This window comes from Rissa tridactyla, chromosome 2 (assembly GCF_028500815.1).
Source record: "Rissa tridactyla isolate bRisTri1 chromosome 2, bRisTri1.patW.cur.20221130, whole genome shotgun sequence".
NCBI classification, from domain to species: Eukaryota; Metazoa; Chordata; class Aves; order Charadriiformes; family Laridae; genus Rissa; species Rissa tridactyla.
The window spans coordinates 9,355,702-9,377,886 of record NC_071467.1 but is presented as its reverse complement, the minus strand read 5'-3'; the positions used below and the strand labels follow the sequence as shown (position 1 = coordinate 9,377,886).

The 22,185-nt window shown below is 40.3% G+C and overlaps 1 protein-coding gene across 1 annotated transcript in view; it reads left to right on the top strand.

Moving 5' to 3' along the window:
* TG (thyroglobulin) overlaps positions 1-22,185 on the top strand; it is a 158,989-nt gene that overhangs the window by 23,124 nt on the left and 113,680 nt on the right. The window contains exons 14-22 of the mRNA XM_054193484.1: positions 379-491; positions 1,171-1,282; positions 2,916-3,116; positions 7,066-7,275; positions 9,498-9,652; positions 9,987-10,143; positions 13,386-13,610; positions 18,818-18,967; positions 21,131-21,301. Of these exons, the coding sequence (XP_054049459.1) occupies positions 379-491; positions 1,171-1,282; positions 2,916-3,116; positions 7,066-7,275; positions 9,498-9,652; positions 9,987-10,143; positions 13,386-13,610; positions 18,818-18,967; positions 21,131-21,301 (1,494 nt within the window). The remainder of the gene's footprint in view (positions 1-378; positions 492-1,170; positions 1,283-2,915; positions 3,117-7,065; positions 7,276-9,497; positions 9,653-9,986; positions 10,144-13,385; positions 13,611-18,817; positions 18,968-21,130; positions 21,302-22,185) is intronic.

The following is a 22,185-nucleotide window of genomic DNA, read 5'->3' as shown; positions in this document are numbered from 1 at the left end:
TGATATGCATGAAGCAAGGTTTATTTCTAACCATTGCAAGAAACAGAAAAGGAATTTTATGCTTGTTTTTCTAATTCATTTAATTTCACTATGTGTGATTTTTGGCTTGCATGATTTGAGAATGGACCCTCTAATGTTGATGGCCCTGCTTAAGCAGGGGCGTTGGACCAGGTGTCCAACCAGGTGTCTCTAGAGGTCCCTTCCAACATCAACCATCCTGTGGTTATCAAACACCGATGAGGAATTCCCCACCTGAGGCTGTAGCAGAGCCTAAAGGAGATGGGCTGTGCGAAGGAGCTGGGGATGTACCTCTGTCTCTAGCTTAGGTTTGAGATCTTGATTTTATTTTAACATGCATGTGTGTTTTCCCTCTTACAGGCCAGACATCATGTCAGCGATCTCGAACCAATGCCTTAATTTCCAGCTGGAGACAGAGCGGTTCAAAGCTGGGCGCCTCCACAGCAGATCTATTCGTTCCCTACTGCCTTGAGGTGATTTAACGTGATTGAGGGAGGAAGAAACAAAACCCCCCCAGTTTAGCTTACACCACGCCAAAGGCCCGTACAGTTTCAGTCTATGATCCTTAAGTATTCCTTGTACATTCCTATTCACCTGAAAGAAAACTAACAGCAGGCGTTGCCCTGCATGAGGCAGAATTTAAATAGCTTTGAGATGAAGACTGCGAATAGGAAGCTCTATCTCTGCTTACACTACCCTCCTTCAGGGTGGCTCTGCCTAGTCCTTTCGCAGGGCTGTGCTTAAAGGCACAACTTAATTGATATCTGGGGGGCTTTCTTCATGACCTGTGGGAGAATGTGAGGACAAGAGGGAGTTGGATGCAGGCATCCCAGAACAGGGTCCGTCATGTTCTCGAAACACGGTAGTGAGCAGGATAGAGTACTGAGACGGGCAAGGAACAGAAATTTTAGACCAAGATTATACCTTATTTCAATGGGTTTTTAGTCTGTGTACTGCTTCTCTCAGGGCCTGGTCTGTGTATTAAATTAGGTAGACTGTGTTTTAATATTTTGTTTCTTTTCAATGATGTGATTTATTAATGGACAAATGTAAATATAATCAAATATCTTAGCCAACCTTTGGGGTATGGATTGTAGTGTGTCTGTATTAAAACACATTGCTCTGCAATGACATGGAACTGATTCTTTGTAGACAGGAGAATACGCTGTGCTACAGAGATCCGACGCAGATATTTGGTGTGTAGATCCTGTGTCAGGAGAAGTACTCCAGCGTGGCAGCAAAGATTTGGATGGCAATCCTGAGTGTGAGTAATGCTTTACCCACCGCCCGTGCTGCTAGTGGCAATGCCTCATGCTTTGCAGGATACGTACTTTCCTTTTCAGAGCAATGCCCGTGAAAACATGGGGGGCTTACAGTTTAATTCCACACTGATATGGTACATACAAGCACATCAACATTGAAAGAGTACCTGAAAATAGTTATCCTTTCCTTTCATAACACCAGAAATAAATAAGTCTAGACAAACACATGAAGAGGCTTCCATACATTTTTGTGCCTTCTGTTTCTTATCACCATAGAAAATTCTTTGGGCTCGTGGATGAGTTTTCTAAGGCTGTGAATCCTGAACTACGGGAACTGGGCCACAGGCAGTCAGTGAGTCCATTTTACCTGGTCCACAACTGCTCCACAGAACGCAATTAGGTCTATAATACCTTTGTATTATCTTCAAATAAAGACAGAGAACTGTAGAGGTTTCACAGGAGATGGTTGATCTAAAAAGTTGAAGCATCCCTGCTCGTAGGAATTGGGATGCCCTATTGGAGCCCATGCCCTGGTTCTGCTCCTCTGCACATTACAGGCAGCCCAAGAGCCTACAGTTCTGCTGTGCTTGTTTCTTCAGTTCTTTAGCTAGTGATTTTCTGTTTGCCATTTCCCATAGGAAATCTGTTTTCTCCTGCACTCCTGTGCAACCTGCTCTAAGATGACCCTGCTCTGGCAGGGGGGTTGGACTAGATGATCTCCAGAGGTCCCTTCCAACCCCTATCATTCTACGATTCTATGACATCTGCAACAGAGCAGATAATTACTCAAGAGAGGATAGTCAGTTAGATGGTACTTTCATCTGACCCAAGCAAGTCTTCTTTCTTTTTCTTACATATGGGCTAATGATAGAAGTCTATGGAGATGTACAACAGGCCTGATGGGGGATAAGTAACTGCACGTTCACCGAGGAATTAGCTGTGTAAAGGTTTGATACACAGGTTTACAAACTTACTCTACTTGCAGATGAACAAAATTAGTAAAAATCAATTTTGTCTCAAGTTCAAATTGAACTTTTTGGATCTTCTTGTGTGGTTCCACACACTCATGTCCCTGTTTTTTTTTCTTTATGGGAGACCATAAATGTTGCTGTTTCAGGATTGGGTTTTCTTTCCGGTATTGAAGGTATAAAACTGGGACATTTTGACTATTTTAAAATGTGACAATCATATTATTATGTTTAAAATGACCTTGCTCAAGAATTCTTACTAAAAGCATTTTTTAAAATTTAAAATACTAAAATCTAAATGATACACTATCAAATCTATTGCCAAAAAATATGTAAATGCAAAATAAATATCAGTATTTTTTCAACTATTTTATTGATGTGAACCCATATAACTTGCACTTTAATCTTTAGAAAAAAATGTGGGTTTTCTGGAGGAAATAAAATTCCCTGTTTCTATAATGATTCAAATTATTTATGATTTCATGATCACTTATCTTTCTTCCTTCTAGTAAAACATGTTCTATGTTTTATTTTCTATGCTTTCATTTTCTAATGAAAGCATTGCTGTTAAAGTCTCTAGGACAACAATGTACATTAATATATTTAATTTCTGCAGATAATCAGTTTATTGTCTTATGTATCTTGCAATGAATTTCTCTCTTTAAAGGTCCTAGTTTCTGTAATATGTTGAAGTCTAAAACTAGTTTACGAGAAGCTGGCAAAGGCTACATCCCACAGTGTGAAGGGGACAATGGGACTTTCTCACCCATGCAGTGCAGCCAGGATGAAGGAAGCTGCTGGTGCGTCTTTGACAATGGAGAAGAGGTGCCAGGGACGCGAGTAAGCGGAGGAAGACCTGCATGTGCAAGTGAGTTCCTGCTTGAGGCACTTTGCTGCTGAGCAAATCCAGCTCTGGAACTTGACCTACATCCTAACTTTTTCCAGTACTTAGGCATATTTAATCTTTGTTCAGACATTTGTAGGGACTTTTGCTCTAGCAGTTTGCTTTGCGTTATAGCAGATTTCAGACATACCTGGGCACAATGTCCAGTTTTTTCCAAGTGCTTTATCAAGGAGAAAGGGAAAGGATCTTTGATTTTTGCCTTATTCATAAAATTGGTTAAATCAAACCTAGAAAGTCAATCTGAACAGCTTGCTGCAAACTTGAACCTTTTCCAGCCTGAGCTGGCTCTGGGATTAAAATCCATTCAACTGACTAAAATAAAATTTGAAAAATGTATGCTTCTGCTATTCCTATTCTTGGCTTGTGACCAGAGTTGTGAAAAGGATGTGCCAAAACGCTACATATTCACAGAGTATTTCCTGCATGACCAGAACTGTGAAGCACTGGAATTCACTCATGGTTTCCAGTAAGATGTCCAAATAGGAGGCATTTGGATAAATTTAATTTGCAGTGGTCTTTGTACATCTCCCCATCATTGAAGTGAAGCAAAACAAACTAAACTTTCTACAAGGCTATGCTCCAAAGTGTAATGATTAGTGGAAACTAGAGATGTAAAAAGAAAACCTTAAACTAGTGCCTGCAGGACACTACTGTTTCCATAGTTCTTTTGGTTTGTTTTTTTCTAAAGGAGAGCTGTTGGTAGATTTAGGAAGATGAGACCACATGGTAAGAGATTGCTTCAGTTTCCTCTTGTGATTCTGCTATATAAAGAGGAACACGTGGTCACCAACCAAATACCTGATTGTGTCAGCCCCACGGGCTGTAAGGCATTTAATAGATTAGGTAGCTCCTCAACCAGCTTGGAAATCATCACCAACGTCATTTTCTTTGAACTGTCTTGTACCAATAGAGAGCTATGCGGGTGGGATTTTAGGAGAAGCCACAGGGACATGCCAGGGTTGTATCTGCCCTGTGCGCACTGTGGAGTTGTGTGGAGATGCCCAACCAAGCTCTGAAGAGATGAGCTCCAGAGCTAAGGTGGCATAGCCATGTGAACGTAGCAGCCCAATACAGGTTTCAAGCTCTTCAGAGAAGCGGAGCTGATCAGTCTAGCAATTACAGTGCTGCTGCCATCCTGCTTTCAGTTCATGGGCTAGTATCTCTGTGGGTCATGGGGCTATGTGATATTTATTTTGTTTGGGCCTGCTGGAGGAACTTAGTGTGTGACACCTGGCACTCAGCAGTATGGATTGACGTTCCCATAGACTCTGAAGGTGAGTAGGGAAGAGTGGAAGTGTTTCTAGTAGGCCAGAGAAAAGTCAGAACTAGTTGTAAATGTTAAGTCTTTGATATCTCTTTCTCTCTGTGAAAGCTCATTTTCTGGATTTCCCCCTAAATTCCAAGGGAATGTATGGAATATGTTCTAAGGAGGTGTGCCCCGAGATATGCCTTTAAGATGTTTTTACATTTTTCGTGCACATCTGATGTTTCTTGGGATCCTGTAATGCTCTACTTTTTCTAGAGGAAATAGTGACTGAATGATTAATAACCTTTCTTTTTTAAATGACTGAGCTGAGAGAGACAACTGCTCTGGAAATATAGTGGAAACCTGGCTTTACTGAAAGCTATCTGTTACTTTCTGCATAGAAATACCATTGAAATAATCTTTAATGATTTTCCTGGATTTTGAAATAGCAATGGAACTTTTTCATGCTAAACAACTTGGTTAATGTGTAAGAATAAAGACACAAAAGTTATTTTTCCCCTCAGTCTATCCAGCCTTAAACCTCTAGTCCTGGGAACTGCTAATAATTGTTCAGGAAAAAGGGAAGGGAGTACTGTCTCACTGTCTTGGAGATCTTGTCTATCAGCAAAAGAAGCTGTTGTGGTGAGGAAAATATGATAAATTTCTCCAGCAACATCAGAACAGACAGCTGTAAACAGCAAGTAATAACTTCACAGTGCCCAGTGCGTGCAACGAGGTTTTCATTAGCTTAATCATTTCCATCAGAGGTAGAATCCAACTCTTTCTAGTTAACATGCACCAGAGAGATGATGCCAAGTATCCTAGCAGTCCTCACGCGCGCGGCCCATCCTCATGCCCGTTTTCCACAGCTCTAAGTGGAGATAGAGGAGAGAAAGCCTTCCAGAGAAGGTCCTGGGGAGAGCAGTTTCCTTATGGAAATCTTTAGAAACAGCTATGACAGAAGTGTCAGTATTCAATTGGATTCTGATTCACTCCTACAGGACTGAGAAACTGGGGCAGAAATCAAAGAACGAAGAAATGGTGCAGGCTTGATAACGATAGTAAATGAGGTGACATCTGTAGAGGGATAAACGAGCAAATTACTGATTGTCATCTGAAACCTGTGAACCACACCAGGAAACCGTCCATCACTTATGTTTTGGGGGGGCAGTTATTTCCCTAGTTCGCACACCAACTCTCATTGCAACAAACAGTAAAAGACTGTAGCAGCATATGGCCGAGACTGGATTTGACTTTCTGGGTCTAGGAATGTATTAGAGCAATAAAGAGACCACAAACTGATTTTTAAATACTTTGTATAAAGAGATATTAACATAATTTACACATAATGGTGGATGTAGTTTACATTGTTCAGGATAAGTATTACCATTTCTTTTACAGTGATATCTTTTGGTCCTAAATCTCAGGAGGCTTATTAAAAGTTTGTTACGCGAGGATGCCAGGTTTCCACCTTGTCTGAAAAAGAGGGTGGATAGAGAGTCAATGAGTGAAGAGGAGCAATGTCGTGGCCCCATTTGTGGAGTTATTGCAGAAAAGATGCTATAAAGGAGAATTGGAAACAGAAACAAATTCAGAGACAGATATGAAAGCCTTTTATTTTGGCCTTGAAATGCTCAGGGTTGGAAAACAAAGATGTACTGTGCACACTGGATCCCAGATTCATCCTGCAATGTTTAAGCTTTAACTGAAGTGGCTGCTAAGTTAAGGAATTAATCTTGATATCTCCATCAGAAGGGGAGAGAGAAGCTGCTCAGACTTGAACCATCAGCAGTCTTTGCCTTCCTCCAGTGACTAGGGAGATTGGGACTGATCTGAGCATTGGTATTTGGAAAATGATCTATACATACAGCAAGTGAATTCTATGATATAAGAACAGCTTTTTCTTCATATTTATTTGTGAGTGAGGAAGTTGTTTTTTTCTTCTATGAATTGCAGCTCTAGAACTCGGAAGTGTTTAATTATAACTAGATGTATTCAGTAATTAGGCTGGGATTTGGCTAATATTGAGTGAAGCGTTTGGTTTGCACTGATTAGTAGAAATTAATTATCATTGTAGTTAGTCAGCTATAAAAGTCTGTTACAGTGGGCTAGGGTTCAAATGACTGTATGGATGCCAAATGAGTTGATAGCGTAAACTTTGTGCTACAACTCCAAAGCTGTATACTACAGTTAAGGACCTGCTGAGTCACCAGAAGCATCCTGGTGCTGTTGAAGACACCATAGTCATGAGCTCCTGATCTTAAAATTTTCAAATTCCACTCTAAAGGGAATTGAGAATTTTTTTTTTCAACTCTGCCTATTTCCAGTGGCTATCTTTTGTAAAGGTTTGTTCTGCTGATGATTAGAAACCTCCTTCTCATTTCCTTCTTAAATTTATTCATGACTGTTTTAAACTTATCTGTTCTTATAAATCGTGCGCGTAGTTTCCTGGACCCAATGAGTCACCCATCAAAGTCAATATGTGTCTTTTCATCAGCTTTAATAAACCGCACCATGCTGACATCAGACCAGATCCAAGTCGAGATGAGTGGGACATGCACAGTGTCCTGTATAGGTTTTCTCTGTTGGTGTGAGGGTTATGAGGAATTTTACTAGAAGTGCTTCATAGCGTGCCACTAATATATTCCCTTTCTCATGTCCCTAAAGGTCCACAGTGTGCTCTGCCATTCGGTACCTCATCTGTTCTCAACGGAGCTGTATTTTGCGAAAACATTTCTGAGCAAGCTTCAAGCGTTCAGCAGTGCTGGCTGGTGTGTCGCCAGGGCTTCCACAGCTCCTCGCCCAGCACGTCGTTTCAGTGTGATGTGCAACAACGTCGATGGGTCTCGGCTGTCCCGCTCTACCAGGCCTGCCAGAGTATGTCTGAAATGCCCTGGGGTGGGAAGGGCGCAGAGCAATGTAAATAGATGTACAAAAATGCTCTTTCATCATGAAGCTACTGTGTGAATGACAATAATAAGACGCAACACTTCTATGGGAGTTGCTAAATTAAGGTGCAGTAGATTAGCCCTGTCTTCTGCCATCTTCTGTCTCTTGGCTGGCTCCTATAGCAGAAAGTCCCGCTTTTCTGTAATAATATAACTATAAATAGTTATTCAATCTATATGCAGATTCTTCTTTGCAAGTTAAAAGATGCTGGCACCGTGAAGTGATTCTGATGGAACCACTTAATCCTGGAGGAACAGATGAGCGCCAGATGTTTGAATTTGGCAGAACTTGACTGTTTATTTGCATAATCAAGTCACTGTTACTTCTGCATCTTTTTGCAGCAGTCTGTTCTTTACGGTTATTGTTATCTTTGTAGGCTGACTTGTGGTTATTTTTCAAGCCATTTTTCTTTCAAGGAAAAAAACGGCACTTTAAATCTTGAAAGAATCAGTTGTCTCTTAAGAGATCATGTAATTGGATATTAATGTTGGCCTTTTCAGAGAGAGATACGTTCTGATCAAAATGGCAATTTGTGGCAGTGCTGAACTTTGAGAAATGCAGATCTTGATGCCAGATGTGCACCTATTCTTCATCTCCAGAATGGGTTAAACCATTCTGGAGACCTCCATATTGTGGCATATCCAGTTTGTACCCCAGGTCTTCTATTCCAAATGGAAGTTATTTTAAACTTTAAATTTCAGACTGAGACTTTTGTCTGTCTGTAATCACATTTGCTAGGTCTTTGTAGCATGTTATGAAGTAACTTTCATGTTTGCCTGATGGCAGTTGAATAACTGTTTATAAGGACAGAGGGGAGCGTGTGTCAATCTGAATTCAAGCTGCCTTTTAATGTGAGCTCAGGACTTCCCACAGTACTTTCTGTTAGAAATAGAGCTTGGTTTTAAGGAGCGAGAAAAAAATCCCAACGCATCTGAAGGCGATTGAATAAACTTCCTGATAATGGAGAATTCACCACCGAAGAGTGTGTGATAATTACCCACACTCTTAAAAATCTTATTTCCTCTTCCCTACATGTACACTTAGAGCTTGTGGTGAAGTCGGCTCTTAACTACTCTCTGATAAACTAAACAGATAGAAGGCTTTGTGCCTTGCAGGAAGAAGGAGGCTTTTATGTCCTTCAGTCCCTCCGACCATTCTTCTTGGATGCTCTCCAGGCTTTCCCATGCTCATTTTGGGGGTGAGGGGCAGGGAATTGTGCTCCAGGAGTGACACTTGTACCTGATTTAGCAAAGGTCTGTAGGGGAAGTGAATGAAGGAGAGCTCTGCTGCTTCTCCAAGCTGGTGGGATAAGGGCCATCTCCATTTGGAGGTGCAATGACAGCATGACCACTGTGCTGAATCTGAGGTAGCAAACTCTCTGTGAAGCCTGAGGTCGGCATAACTCCAGTGGAGCCAAGAAACTTGCACCTTTTTTTTTTGGCCGAAAACTGGATAAATTGATTTTCATTTTGTGACTGATGAGCTCATGGGCTTCTCATCAATTTGTGTGATTTGCGTCACTGATTTGCTATCAAAGGATTGGAATGCCCTTGTCCACGTCAACACCATTATTATGCCACCAAATTTATTCTCTCTTAAAACTTAATTCCCAGTTAATTTGACAAGCTAGGTTTCTGAAAGCCCATTTGAATTAGTATTAATTGCTTTAATCATTTATTTCCTTTTTTAATAGGAGTCCTTTCATGATTGTGTCTGAGAGAAGCGGAGGTTGACAGATCAATAATTCCTGTCTTCCTGTTTCTTTTTTAAGTATTGGCATAACGTCAGCTTTCGTCTAGTTCTCTGGAAATTCCTATCTGCCAAGTCTTACAAAAAGTCATTAATGATTCAGATTGTTTCTTATCCTTCTGTGAGTTAGTGCTCCAGTGTAAAATATATCTTTATTATTGCATAACTGCATCACCTGGCTTTGTCCCTAATGCACAACATATATATTTATCAAGCATGTCTCTTGCTGCTTATTTGTAACTACTGACAACGCTGCTGCTTCCACCTAGAAATGGGGAGATGCTATTGATGCAAGATCAAAATGCCAAATCAATGTTGTCTTTTCTCAAAGTAACTTTGAAAGTTGGTTTCTGCATAACATAATGAGGCTACTAAATGCCCTTTCTACTTATCTTTTTTAGAGCCCCAATCATTTCAGACAGTCCAAGCTCAAACACACTTTCAATTACTACTGCCTCCTGAGAAGACTTGTAGTTCTGACTACTCTGGATTACTCCAGGCATTCCAGATCTTTATTTTAGATGAATTGAAGGCTCGTGGTTTATGTCATCTCCAGGTAATTTCAAATCCTTTTTCTCTGTTGGTGCTTTTTTTTTTTTGTTTGGTGGTGTGTTTTGTTTTGTTCTTGTTTTTTTTTGTATTAAAAAAAAAAAGGTGAGATACAAAGCAGAAATATTTATTAAAAATATATTTTGATGGAAGAGAACCCTTAGACTATTCTAACAGTGAGTAAATCACCTGCTAAAATTATCTTTTCCTACTTCTACTTCTGTTTTTATGGGCCCTTTTGAAAATGTCACCTTGAGCACAGTGCAGTTGAGTAGGGAAAGGCAAGGACTAGAAGGTTCTCAGGTTGACTAACCGTGGTTTCATTTAATTTTAAATTCGAGGTAAACGCATTTGGAAATACCGGCTCGCTTTCTGTCTGTGATGATTCCACTGTCTATGTTGAATGCCTGAGCGTGGACCGCCTCGGGGTGAACGTCACGTGGAGGACTCAGCTGGAAAACATCCCCGCAACTTCTCTCCCTGACTTACATGATGTTGGTGAGTTGCTTTTTTTCCCCTCTGATATTTCTGTGAATTAAACCAGCTTTGTTTTTAATTGTTTTGCTTCCCTGTGTCTGCTCTTAGAAAGCACTAGCAAAGTACTATAAATACTCACTGAAAATGTCTTTATAACACTGGAGTTGTTTTTGAGCTTATGGTGTTGATATATTTCTCTTTTCAGGCCGTGACTGCACAGTGGAAAGGAGCTATAACTGAATGTTTCTTTCAGATAGGACTGTCTCTCCCAGCTTCCTTAAATGAGATTAAAAATTACTTTATTGGGCATGAGCTGAACTGTCCCAGATGTTAATTTCCATTGGACAGGTCCTCAGTGGTGGAAAAGATTGTGTTTCCTTACTTGGTTGGACTCAGAAACACAATTCACACATTGCCAAAAATGTAACTAGTTTCTTCCAAGTTGTGGTTTGTTTTTTTTTTTTCTCCTTTCTTTCATTTCCCCCCTTTTCTATTTATTACATTACCTTTGACACTAAAGAATAACCCTTACCTCAGACATCCTAGAGTAATTTTGCAGAGACCACTGACTGGCAGATCTTTCCTGTGGTTTCCAAGCAGGTTAGGGATGGTGTAAGGAACTTCTTTCAAAGCAGCCAGTATTTCCCTTTAAAATAAAAGATGTAAAAGACACATCCCAAGTTCAAATGCCCTGTGAGCCACCTTTTCTTCAGTTTTACTGCTTTGCAATGGTGTTCCCAGCACTAAATATAAATAACTCTGCCTGCACGTGTCCTTCCCTCTAACTTTTGGACTTGGAGGCGTGTGCCTTACAGCAGTTTTTGCCTGATCAGAGCTGAATCCAAAAGCCTTCAAGTTGCAGACATTGGCTGCAGTGGTCGTGCGGTTCATGTCTTTACAGCCTCTTTATGTTTACATCCGTTCAGTTGCTCCAGATCCATGAATATTCAAGCAGTTTGCAGGAGGTGGACCAAAGTATAAGTGTGTTTGGTTTTACATTAAACTTTACTTTTGAAAGTGTTCCGCTTTGAGAGCATTATGTTTTTGACCCTCTCCACGCTATAATTTCCCTGTAGTACTAAAATTGCTTTTCTGGGAATGGCCATATGGTTTCATAAGTGGCAGAGCAGAACCTGCCTTCTGTATGCTCTTGGCACCATCAACTTCCATTACCTTCTAGAGCAGCTTTGAGTCTTTCTGTTTGAGGTGTTTGCTGGTGTATTTACACAGAGTGAGAAAAATGGGTCTCTGATTTGAAAATTGACATTACTAAAATAGCTTTGTTCCTCTCAGTTTCTTTACAGGTAAATGAGAAGTCTTGCTGCTTTTTTTTTTTTTTTCCCCTCCTGTGAAGTATCTCAGAAAAGAATTGCTAAACAGGAGTGCAGAGCCACATATGTTCCCAATGGAGAGCCTCAAATCTAACTAACTCATGAATGCTTCATTACTTTTTTTTTCTTCCAGATATTTTCATGTACTAAATTCCAAGGCTATAGGAGGGTCACATTTAGTGATAGTGTTAAGAACTTTTCAACACAGGAAAGCATCTTAGACCAAAGGAAATTCAACAGACCTAGTTAGGTTCTTACTGGTTTGATTGTTTGCTTCTTTTCTACGTGGGAATTCCCTCCAGCTGTCATGTCAAGGTTATTTTTAATTCTGCTACAGCTAGTCACTAGATGATTTGGAAGGATATTTGCTTGAATAAAAGGCTAATCTGCTTATTCCTGCTTTCAATTATGAGACAAGTTCTGGCAAAACATTTGCAAAGTGTTGGTTATGTGGCGATCTCCAATTACTTACTCGTGACCTAAGTATCATTTTGGCCTGGGGCTGAACAAAGCTAAGTGCTATTTTGTTGATTATAGTATGTGTCAGAGCAGCAGGATAGGTTGCTGAAAGCTGGAGGGAACAGAGCACTGAGAATACAAGGACAAAGCTGTCAGCTTTAATGTGAGGTCCATTCACTTTAGCCCTTAAGTGTAAAAACCTTGTGTCCCTCCTCTACAAAGGGGGAAACAACATCTATACCACAGCAGTTGGTTACAGACCAATGTTCAGCGAGGGGGCACCTATGCTTTAGGTGTTAAAGGTCTAGGATGATCTTTCAGAAAAAGCATCGTACGTCTGTGTGTGCTTCATCACGAGCAGGAGGGCAGCTCTGCGTCACCAGAGCCTCGTACCTGGCTGTGAAATTTTCTCCTCCCACAATTTAAAAGCTGCCCGTGGGCTACAGCACAAAGTCAGGGAACTTGCCACGTGAGAAGGCAGTGATACCCTCCGCTATTTGCCTTGGACACGTCAGTCACAAATACTAATCTTTGTACAGCGTGTGAGTTGTAACATTCCTCACGCTGTCTTCATGTATATAACACCCTCCCTGTGAAAATTCAACGTCCAAGGTCATTAGTGTAGTTGCAAAACTCAAAGTATATAGGGTGCAGGACTTCCCGTTTGCTGGGTTACTGGGCTGCTCATCCTTGTAGCTACCGGAGGCCCTTGTCTTGCAAATTTGGACCAGAAAACCACATCAACATTTAATTCAATGCCATAAAGCCAGCAAGGGTGAACAGAACAGGAGGGCAAACAAAATTCACTGGGAATGCTGTTCTTGTAGTATTTCTGGTCCAGCCAAACTGTGGAATTCGTTCTTGAATGAGCACTGAAAATTGTCCTTGTACAGGTCATCGGAAAGGAAGCTGTCTGGGCAAGTAAGAATATAGAGAGTAGGAAATGTACTCACTGTTTTCTGGCTTTAAACACCAGCTTCAGCGATTGTGAAGAGTGTGTCTCTTGCATAGGCGCATATGTTGGCTATCAGTAGTGTGATGGAATGTGATTATTATATTGCTACAGGTGCTGGCCTTCAAAAACAAACCAACAAAATGCTGAAAAAGAAGCAAACGATATCCATTGGAAACAAAAAAAGCAATGTATTTAATCTGAAAATCAGATAATCCTGGTTTTCATCTGCTGAATTTTTGTATCTCAGAAATCTAATTTTGTTCTCTGATGCTTTAGTTCTTGAATATGACATTTTTTTTGTTGTGGTATTCTTGCTGTTTCTTTAGCACCTCTACATATATTGAGATCAGTACTTTAATCTGATAGGACACTGTACAGATTTATTCTTGTCTGCTGTTTGTTAACATGTTGTATTTCTGTATGTTTTTAACTTAAAGTTCATCAGTTTCTGTGTGGTTATCCATTACTATATTGTAAATCTCTTCCATACTATTTTGTTGTGTTTTTTCCCCCTTTAGAAAATGCAATTGTTGGAGAAAAGCTCATTGGAGCATTTATAAAAGAGATTGAGGATGGTGGTTTTCTGCTGCATTTGGACTCCAAGCAATTCCTAGCAGATTCTTTCGTTGATTTTCCCTGGGATGAAGAATTTGATCTGTCTCCGAGTGTGCAGCTAGGATGTAGAAGTGGGTTTCGAAGAATTTCGTCTCCTGGGAAAACAGTCCCAAATTCACAAGGATGTGGTATGTCTCAGTTTAGCTTCCCCTTCTTTGATGCTGTTAGGAATCAGTATAAAGCTAAAGTTAGAAAATCATCAGTGAACTTGTGTTTATGGTTAATACGTGAAAGGCGTGAAGCACCAACGTGAATGATAAATCTGATGAGAGATGGGAATTAGTGCTTTGGTTATTGTTCAGTCCTTGCATTGAATCAATGATTTGGAAATGGGCGTCATGGCACTGACATAGTATAGAAAGTTTTGCAAATATTTTTGGGGATTTTTTAGATCTGTCTGGTATTAGAAGGTCTTTCTGTAATGTACGTGATCCTTAGTAAGATGATTTTGTAAAGATAATGTAGCCAGTGCTTTAGATGATGATACATTACTTAGAATAGAAACCTAGATGAAGAAATGGTGAAAGTCCTGAGACTACAAGGACAGGCTGAGAAAGTTGGGGTTGTTCAGCCTGGAGAAGCAAATGCTCCAGGGAGACCTCATAGTACCTTTCCAGTACCTAAAGGGGGTTACAGGAGAGATGGGGAGGGACTCTTTATCAGGGAGCGCAGTGATAGAACAAGGGGTAACAGTTTTAAACTGAAAGAGGGGAGATTTAGATTGGATATTAGGAAGAAATTCCTTACTGTGAGGGTGGTGAGACACTGGAACAGGTTGCCCGGAGACGTTGTGGATGCCCCTTCCCTGAAGGTGTTCAAGACCAGGCTGGATGGGGCTTCCAGCCCAAACCATTCTATGATTGTGAATTCCTGGGCCAACTCCAGCCAGCTCAAATGGAAGCTTTCTTGGTGTTGGCCAACACCCAGGCCTAATTGCACTTCTGCCCTCTTTTCTTCTTCTTTCGTTTTGTTTAGTCTGCTTCCCTGGAACAGGCTGCCTTTCTGCAAACATCCTGCTTAGGGCTGCCAAACCTATCTTTTTGATGGATCCTCATGGCTGTACCTAGCACTCTTGCGTACCGGGTCATGCTGCCAAAGAGCCTCTGCCTTAACAGCCCTGCTCTTGTTTCTATCAACATCAACCCACCTGCAGCGCAACCCTGATCGTTCTCATTGGACCAGTGACTCTTTTTAGCAGGGACTGTTGCGATAGGATGAGGGATAATTGGTTTAAACTAAAAGAGGGTACATTTACACTAGATGTAATGAAGAAATTTTTCAACAATGGTGGTGAAACACCGTCCCAGGTTGCCCAGAGAGGTGGTAGATGCCCCATCCCTGGAAACATTCAGGGTCAGGTTGGATGGGGCTCTGAGCAACCTGATCTAGATGAAGATGTCCCAGATCATTGCAGGGGGTTTGGACTAGATGACCTTTAAAAGTCCCTTTGAACCCAAACTGTTCTATGATTGTATGATACTGTGTCTTATGTCATTTTGGGATGTATTCATTATGTCTAGCTTTTCTTTGGGAACAGAGGAGGGATGTATCATTTCTAGGTATAAAAATCAACGGTATAAGGTATTGAAGAAGTTGCCCAAAATGAGGAATATTTTCAGATTGGAAAACTTCAACACTACACAGCTTAAGTTAGAGACGCTAAGAACAAATCAAAACACATGAAAACAACTTATCTCCCTGCTTGGTATCATTGTTCTCCCTAAGTTAGGAAAGCTTCCTAATGCCTGGGCAAGGACTTCAAAGTAATCAAGTGACAAATCAGTTCTGAACTGCTGCAATTTCCAGCTTGGACCTTTAAGGGTAAATTGACTGCAGTTTCAGTTCATCTCCACAGTCTGAAACACTTCAGATTTTGGTTGTTTAAATACACTATGCAGAAAAAAGATTAATTCCTACAGAGTATCCGGAGTCTGTAACAACTTGCAGCTACTTAACAAGATGTACTCTTGTACTGATTAAAGGTATCATCATTTATTAAGTAGAGTCCATCACACGACTAGGAAAGAATTGGATCTTTTTGCCAAATATTTCCTGCCAGGGATAAAGGCCTCTAGGAAGCAGTGAATTAATTTGCCTTGTAAGTTAGTTCATACATATTTGAACCAGCTAGCTGTAGAAAAAGTCACTCAGTAAAAGACGTGTCAAAGAAATGTGGAAAGGAGACAGTTTCTGCTCCAGCTTTTGGCAGAGATTTTGTATTCTCAAATGTCATGGTAGCTACGCTGCTGGACACTTGTTTATGGAGTGAGAGTGTGTATTTTGTTCTAAATAGAGGATTTAGGAATTCAGTTTCTGGTTCCTCTCAAATATATATATATATATAGTTTTATTTTGCATTATGGATATATTCTGGTCATTTATCCTTCTGAGGCTGTTTCTCTCCTAATAATAGGGGTTAGTAGTAAGACATCGGCTGTGATTACAGAAATCGAAGTTGTGTGAGGGTGACAGGGATTCTTTATTCTCTTCCTTTTCCTGTTGCACCTTGTTGAAACACAAATTGTCTTTTCAGATTTTGATCTTATTGATTTGTTTGGTTTTATTTCACCGAAAATGATATTTCCCCTCGCTTCAGAAAGTATCAACAGCTCTTAGTAGCGGCAGCTTTCTGTTGTTCCAAATAAACTCAACATTTTCATTTAGGAACACACAGCTTGCATGAACCTGCCTCTTCATCTCTTGTGTATTTTCCTTACAGTCATCTGTTTCTTTGCATCTATTGTGGCTTTGTTTTATGTTTTTCTGCCTGTAAAATGGGTAACATTTATCATGTGTTAGATTTTCTTATGTGGAGTTTTTTCATTGTTTCAGTCATACACTAAGTTTACAGGTATTTATGATTATAATTCCTTAAGAGTTGAGGTAACAGTTTTATTTTAGCTAAATTTTAAAGGGAAAAAAGACACTTTCTTTGCTAAGGTGTGAGTCAAAAAGAAGAGAGTTGGAAACTGTCCAGGAGGCAGCTCTATGAACTCAACCCTTCTCCCTCCGTTTATGTCAGGAGAAAGCCTGAGGCCTTTTTGTGAGCTATCTTTGTTTTATTACGTATTTTTATGCAAGTTCCTTTTATTATTTAGAAAGCTTGGCGATTCTATCAGAATTGCTTTGAGCAGGGCATAACCCAAATCAAATAATGTGATAGCTTTAGAGCTGAGCTGGCAGCTCAAAGACTTCATTTGGAATAATCTGGATCAAGAATCTGATATCCCAAAGTTTTCCAGTATCCCTGGAGGGAGGAAAGAGCAGTGCAAGCATTGGGTGCAATGATCACTTGTGACAGTTTTTAAGCATTCTTAACATAGTGAGAGCTGGTCCCAAGTGAAATGAGGCTACTGTGAGGAGTGGTACCCCTGCACAGAGCTGATTTGTGTTTCCCCAGTGAGTCGTTCTTTAGCCTGGAAATTTCTCTCAGCGTGTCGTTCCCCTGGTACACAGAAGCCCAAGTCTGGGTCGAAGCGTGGCAAGTTACAAATCTGAAGTACAGGAAAGATTAATTTAAATTTAAAATTTTATTTATTTTTTCCTATTCTAGAGATACAAATTCTGGGCCCAGTGCTAATGCTTAGCTCTGAGATTTTGGCTCAAGGCTTTTTTCTAAGTCTCCTACATTGTTAAAATATAAGAATGTTAAAGTTTGAAAAAAGTACAGTGTGATGTTTTGTCTGACTTCCCAAATCGAATTTAACCTCTATGTAATTGTGTTGAGTGTAACCTGTAGCTGAAATGATGTGTGCCTTCGAGAGTTAAGGAATCTAGAAAACATAATTCTCTGCACCAGTGTTTTTTGCTGTTCTTTGTGCCCTTTTGAAAAGGCAATTTTACTTGCTTAAAATGTGGCTGGAGGCACAGGTGTTACTTTCACATCATGACTATAAATGCAAAGAAAGGAGGGTGCTTTGAAAAGCTTAATTTGTACCTTTTTAAACTTTAATTGCTTAATTAGTCTCCCTCATCCTTTGCACTTTGTCTTCAATTCAGGCATGGATTACTCATTTCATTTTAATTTCTACTGTTGCTCATTTGCAACAAATATGATCCTTTTTGCATGTGTTGGAAAATGTCTTTAAAATGTATCAGACGCTCCTGTGTATTAAATAATATGCATGAGAGAGGAGAAATCTGTCTGTTCCAGGACTTTTTGGTGATGTAATTGATTTTAGATATGCATTATACCTAGAGCAATTGCCTAGATACTTACTTGGGAGGAAAATTTCAGTCTCACAGTTGTCTCATCCTAGGCTTTCCCATTGGGCCAATTAAAGCAGATGAAGGAAGACATGATCATTTTCACACTAGCTGTCTTTTTAGTCTATTCTGATTTAAGTTCTCCTGTAAGTTAAATTAATTTATATTCTGGTGTGTTGGCCAGAACAGCAATTCATCATATGGGTTGCAGTGGAGATGGCCAATTTTCCATTACTGTTTCTCTCCCATATAAGCTTAAAGTGCTGTCAAGATGTAGGGCAAGAAATGAAGTTTTGCACCTTGTCAAAGTCCCAAAATATACATTTGATAGTGTTTTGAAGGAAATCTACATCTGGAAAGCAGCTGTGAAATAACAAGTAAAGGTATTGTCCTGCAAATGTGTCTGCGCCTCTTCTGCTTTAATGTTCATTCGCGTGATCTGGAGGGAAAGACAGTATTTCATGACGTCCCAGAAGACAAGGAGTTTTCTTTATAACATGCAACAGGTCAGCTGGAAATATTACTCCTGATTTGTTCTGAAAATGATAATTATACAGACTAAGAATATCCTTTTGTTTTGTGCTTGGGTTGTCAAGTGCACAATTAGTGACTTTTAATCCAGCCATTACTGTTTAGTTTGGAAGTGCTCACCAAAAATTTCATTACCAGGAATTCTGAATCAAAGTGTTACCATATGGTGTGTTTCTGGATGATGTTTTTGGAGTTTCTGCTCCAAGACTCTTCCTGTTTCGGTCTGTAGTGGTTGCAGAACTCATTCTGTTTGTAGCTTGTGTTCCTTTGTTTTTTTTCACAACATACCCACACAGTGCATTATCTGATTACAAATGGATTTGACAAATGGAAATCAGGCCTGGACTTGTCGTTTCAAAGAGCCAAGTGCACTAATCCAAGAACATTTTCAGGGGGTTCTGACAAAAAACCCCCATGGTTTATATTGCAGTCATTCATGAGTTTAATGAACGTTTAAGGACTGTTTACATATATTAAGAGCTTGAAGCCTGTGGCAAGTCTACCAGCATGGTATATATAAACCCTGCCCACATATGTGCGCAAATGCCTGAACTGGTTGGATTACAAAAAAGTAATAAGGTGGTTGTTCTCTTTGCAGTTGTTTGTCCTCCAGGCAGTCATTTCCAGAACGATGAATGCATTCCCTGCCCTCTTGGCTACTATCAGTATCAGACAGGACGTTCCTCCTGTATCAAGTGTCCTGTGGGCAAAACTACCAACTCCTATGGGGCATTCAGCGCTGATCACTGTAAGTTGAACTCATTTCTTCCCTTATCCTTTGTATTCTGGCTTCAAATAACTGATGGAGTTTTGTTTTTTTTTTTTTTTCATCTGTAAGTTTAAAAAAAAAGCTCCTCCCTCTGGGTTTTTTTGGATGGATATGATCTCTTCTGCATACATTCAAAGATGTTTTTCAAAGACAGAAAAATCTGTCTGGTGTTTTGACCAAAAATGCATGAGAAATGCGTGGTCAGTCTCATCTAGGACATTGTGGTTCCTTAAGATGTGTTCATTGTCCTCAGAAATGATACCTGGGTGTCCAGTATCAGTGACAAACATCTTACATAGTTCATTTGTTAGCATTTTCATGAACACTAAAGCAGTCTTGTCTTTGTGCAGCTCTTTCCCCTGCAAATAAAAATACTTCTCACAAAGCAGCTATCAATATGTTCACTAAAGTTGGTGCATTCAGTTTAAATGAATTAGTTTTGGATCCGTTCCATAAAAAATATCACTTAAGGCCAAATTCAGTTCTGTCTAGAGTTAGGTCATGGGTAAAAATTAAAGTGAGTAGTGAGAATGAGTTTCTTGGAAGTACTGGTGAGCATAGGGACTGCTTTATTGTGTTTCAACCTATTTATTTTCTTAGGTGGGATAAAAAACCCCCATGTTTATTGTAATGCACCCTGACATCAATTAGCTTTTGCCTAAAGAAGATGTTAGACTGAGATATCATTCTTCATTTCTGTATGTGTTCCCAGTGTAGGTATGGGACTCCTGTTCTTACAAGTTTGCTCCTTAAGTTTTCTTTACTGCACTTGCAGTTTTCTCTACCATAAGCGCCTGCAACTAAACCAGCTCCCTGCCTGGCTTCCACCTCACCTGTGTGTTGAGGCTCAGTGCCAGCCCTTTCCAAAGGGCCATGTTGTACACAATTACCTTTCTTCTTTTTTTCTTTCTTTCTCTGCTGTCTGCTTACAAAGTCTGAAGAGTTTGCTGAATTAACTGCCAGATACAAAAAGGAAAGTATTGCCCGATGAACACAGCACAGGAAAAATGGAGGACTGAAGCGTTCTCCCCTCTGCTGCTTACCTTGTTTTCCTCCCAGAGGTTGTGCCTCTGTGGCAAGGATGGCTGAGAGGCACAAGAAGAATTTCCTAAACTTTCAGTGCACTGACTTGAAACAATGCTGATGATGTCACATTTTGATGTGTCAGACTGAACCCTGGTGGTTTCTTCATACGTAGATAAGCCTCGCTTGCTTAAGTAGCAACTCAGATGGAGGGCACGAAGGTGGTTACCCTGTCAGGCTTAGTCCACCTGGGGTTCTCTGCTGCTGCCTTCAAAGTCGGTCAAATTTCCAGATTTCTTTCTCTGTGGAGCCCAGATACTTGGTTTCTAAACATTTTAAATCATTAAAAATGTTAGGTAGTTGGGGAAGATGCTGCTAATTAAAATCAAACTTCTTCAATCTTTAAAAATAGTGTGAAGACCTTTTCTTTCCCTCTGAAAAGTACATTTTTAAAAAATAAAAACGTGTGGGAGCAGCAAACAACAAATTGATGTGATGTCTCTTGTGCCATTGCTCATAACTTTTCATGGATCCATTGCAGTAGGCACTAAACAAACCTGTAGGAAAATACAGTTCCTTCTCTGTACTTCTTTGCTTTACAGTACTTAGCATAAAGGAGATCTGATCCATGGCAGAGAATCCTAAAAATGTTTGGAGTATGAATTGCAGTAGCAACAAAAAAGTGAGACTACCATGTTTCAGAGCATGAAACACAATGAAAATTATAGATTAACTTTCAGTAAAGTCTCTGTTGTACTTAGAGTACTTCTGTCCTACAGCATTGAAACATTGTCCTACTCCATTGACAGGACCAGAGCCAATGTGTGCAAATGAAAACACAGGAGGTTCCCTCTGAACATCAGGAAACACTTTTTTACTAAGGGTGGCTGAGCACCGGCACAGGTTGTCGAGGGAGATTGTGGGGTCTCCAACCTTTGAGGTGTTCAAAAGCCATGTGGACATCGTCCTGGGCAACCAGCTCTAGGTGGCCCTGCTTGAGCAGGGGAGTTGGACCAGATGACCTCCAAAATTCCCTTCCAACCAGAACCATTCTGTGAAACCCTGTGACAGCATTATCAAAATACCTTTTTTTTTTTTCTTCTTTTTTACTTCTAACAGGCATCACATACTGTCAAACCAATGAGCAGGGTCTGCAGTGTGATGAAAATGGCCAGTATAGACCTTCCCAGCAAGACCCCGACACTAAGAAATCCTTCTGCATCGATAGCTTTGGAGCAGCACTGGACTGGACTGAAACAGATGATCTCCTTATAGACAACCAGTGCCTAGGTGAGTGTCAGAAGAGTATTTTGGATATGTTTTCACCCCACATAAGTGAAGACCTCCTTATGAAAAGACTTTCTGTTCCACAGCTGGCTTGCCAGCTTATGGCTTGCCACCTTCCCATGGTTGTGGCCTCTGCCTTAAGCTACATTCCGCCTTAGTTTTGCGTTTCTTGACTACATTGGAGAAGTCATTTCCTGTAGGGAGAGGGAAAAGCAGGTTTTTTGCACTCTCAGGTGGCTGACAGCTTTTGTTGTAGGCTGATCTCCTGCTCTCTGCTTGGAAACCCAAAAGAATAACAAGAGGGCTAATGGGAAAGAAGCAGAAGCATTTTACTTTCTTAGTAAAATTATCACTCATCAGTGTGTTCAGGAGAAATAGACTGTGTTTGGCAATAATAGACTGTGTTTTGGCAATAACCTCACAGCCATGGCATAACGTCACCCCCTGGGCTCCTGCTGTACAGTATCTGACTTGGTGAACATATCCTTGCAAGCTGGGAAGACTTACTTCTTCTTGAACGCAGTTGTGAAATGCCGGTTCTCAGGGATGAATAACTTGAACAATACGTCATCCATCAAAGAGTCCCCAGACTGCCTGCAGTAGCTTCTAATTGTGCTTCTCAGGGCCAAAGCTTTTGCCTTGCCCAAAAATAGTTTTCCAGAAGTTTTTATTATTCATCATATGATTGGTATCAAATTTAATGGGATGTTCGGTTTAGAAACTGATGTCACAGAGTGCTCTGAATTAGACAGTGTCTTATGACAAGTGTGATCAGCGGAAGGAGTGTGAAATGAAAGCCCTCATCTGTGAACAGGTTGCAAAACTGTCTTCAGTTAAAATAGCTATTTTTTTTCTCTGAGCATACTCAGGGACTGATCATGACGCTG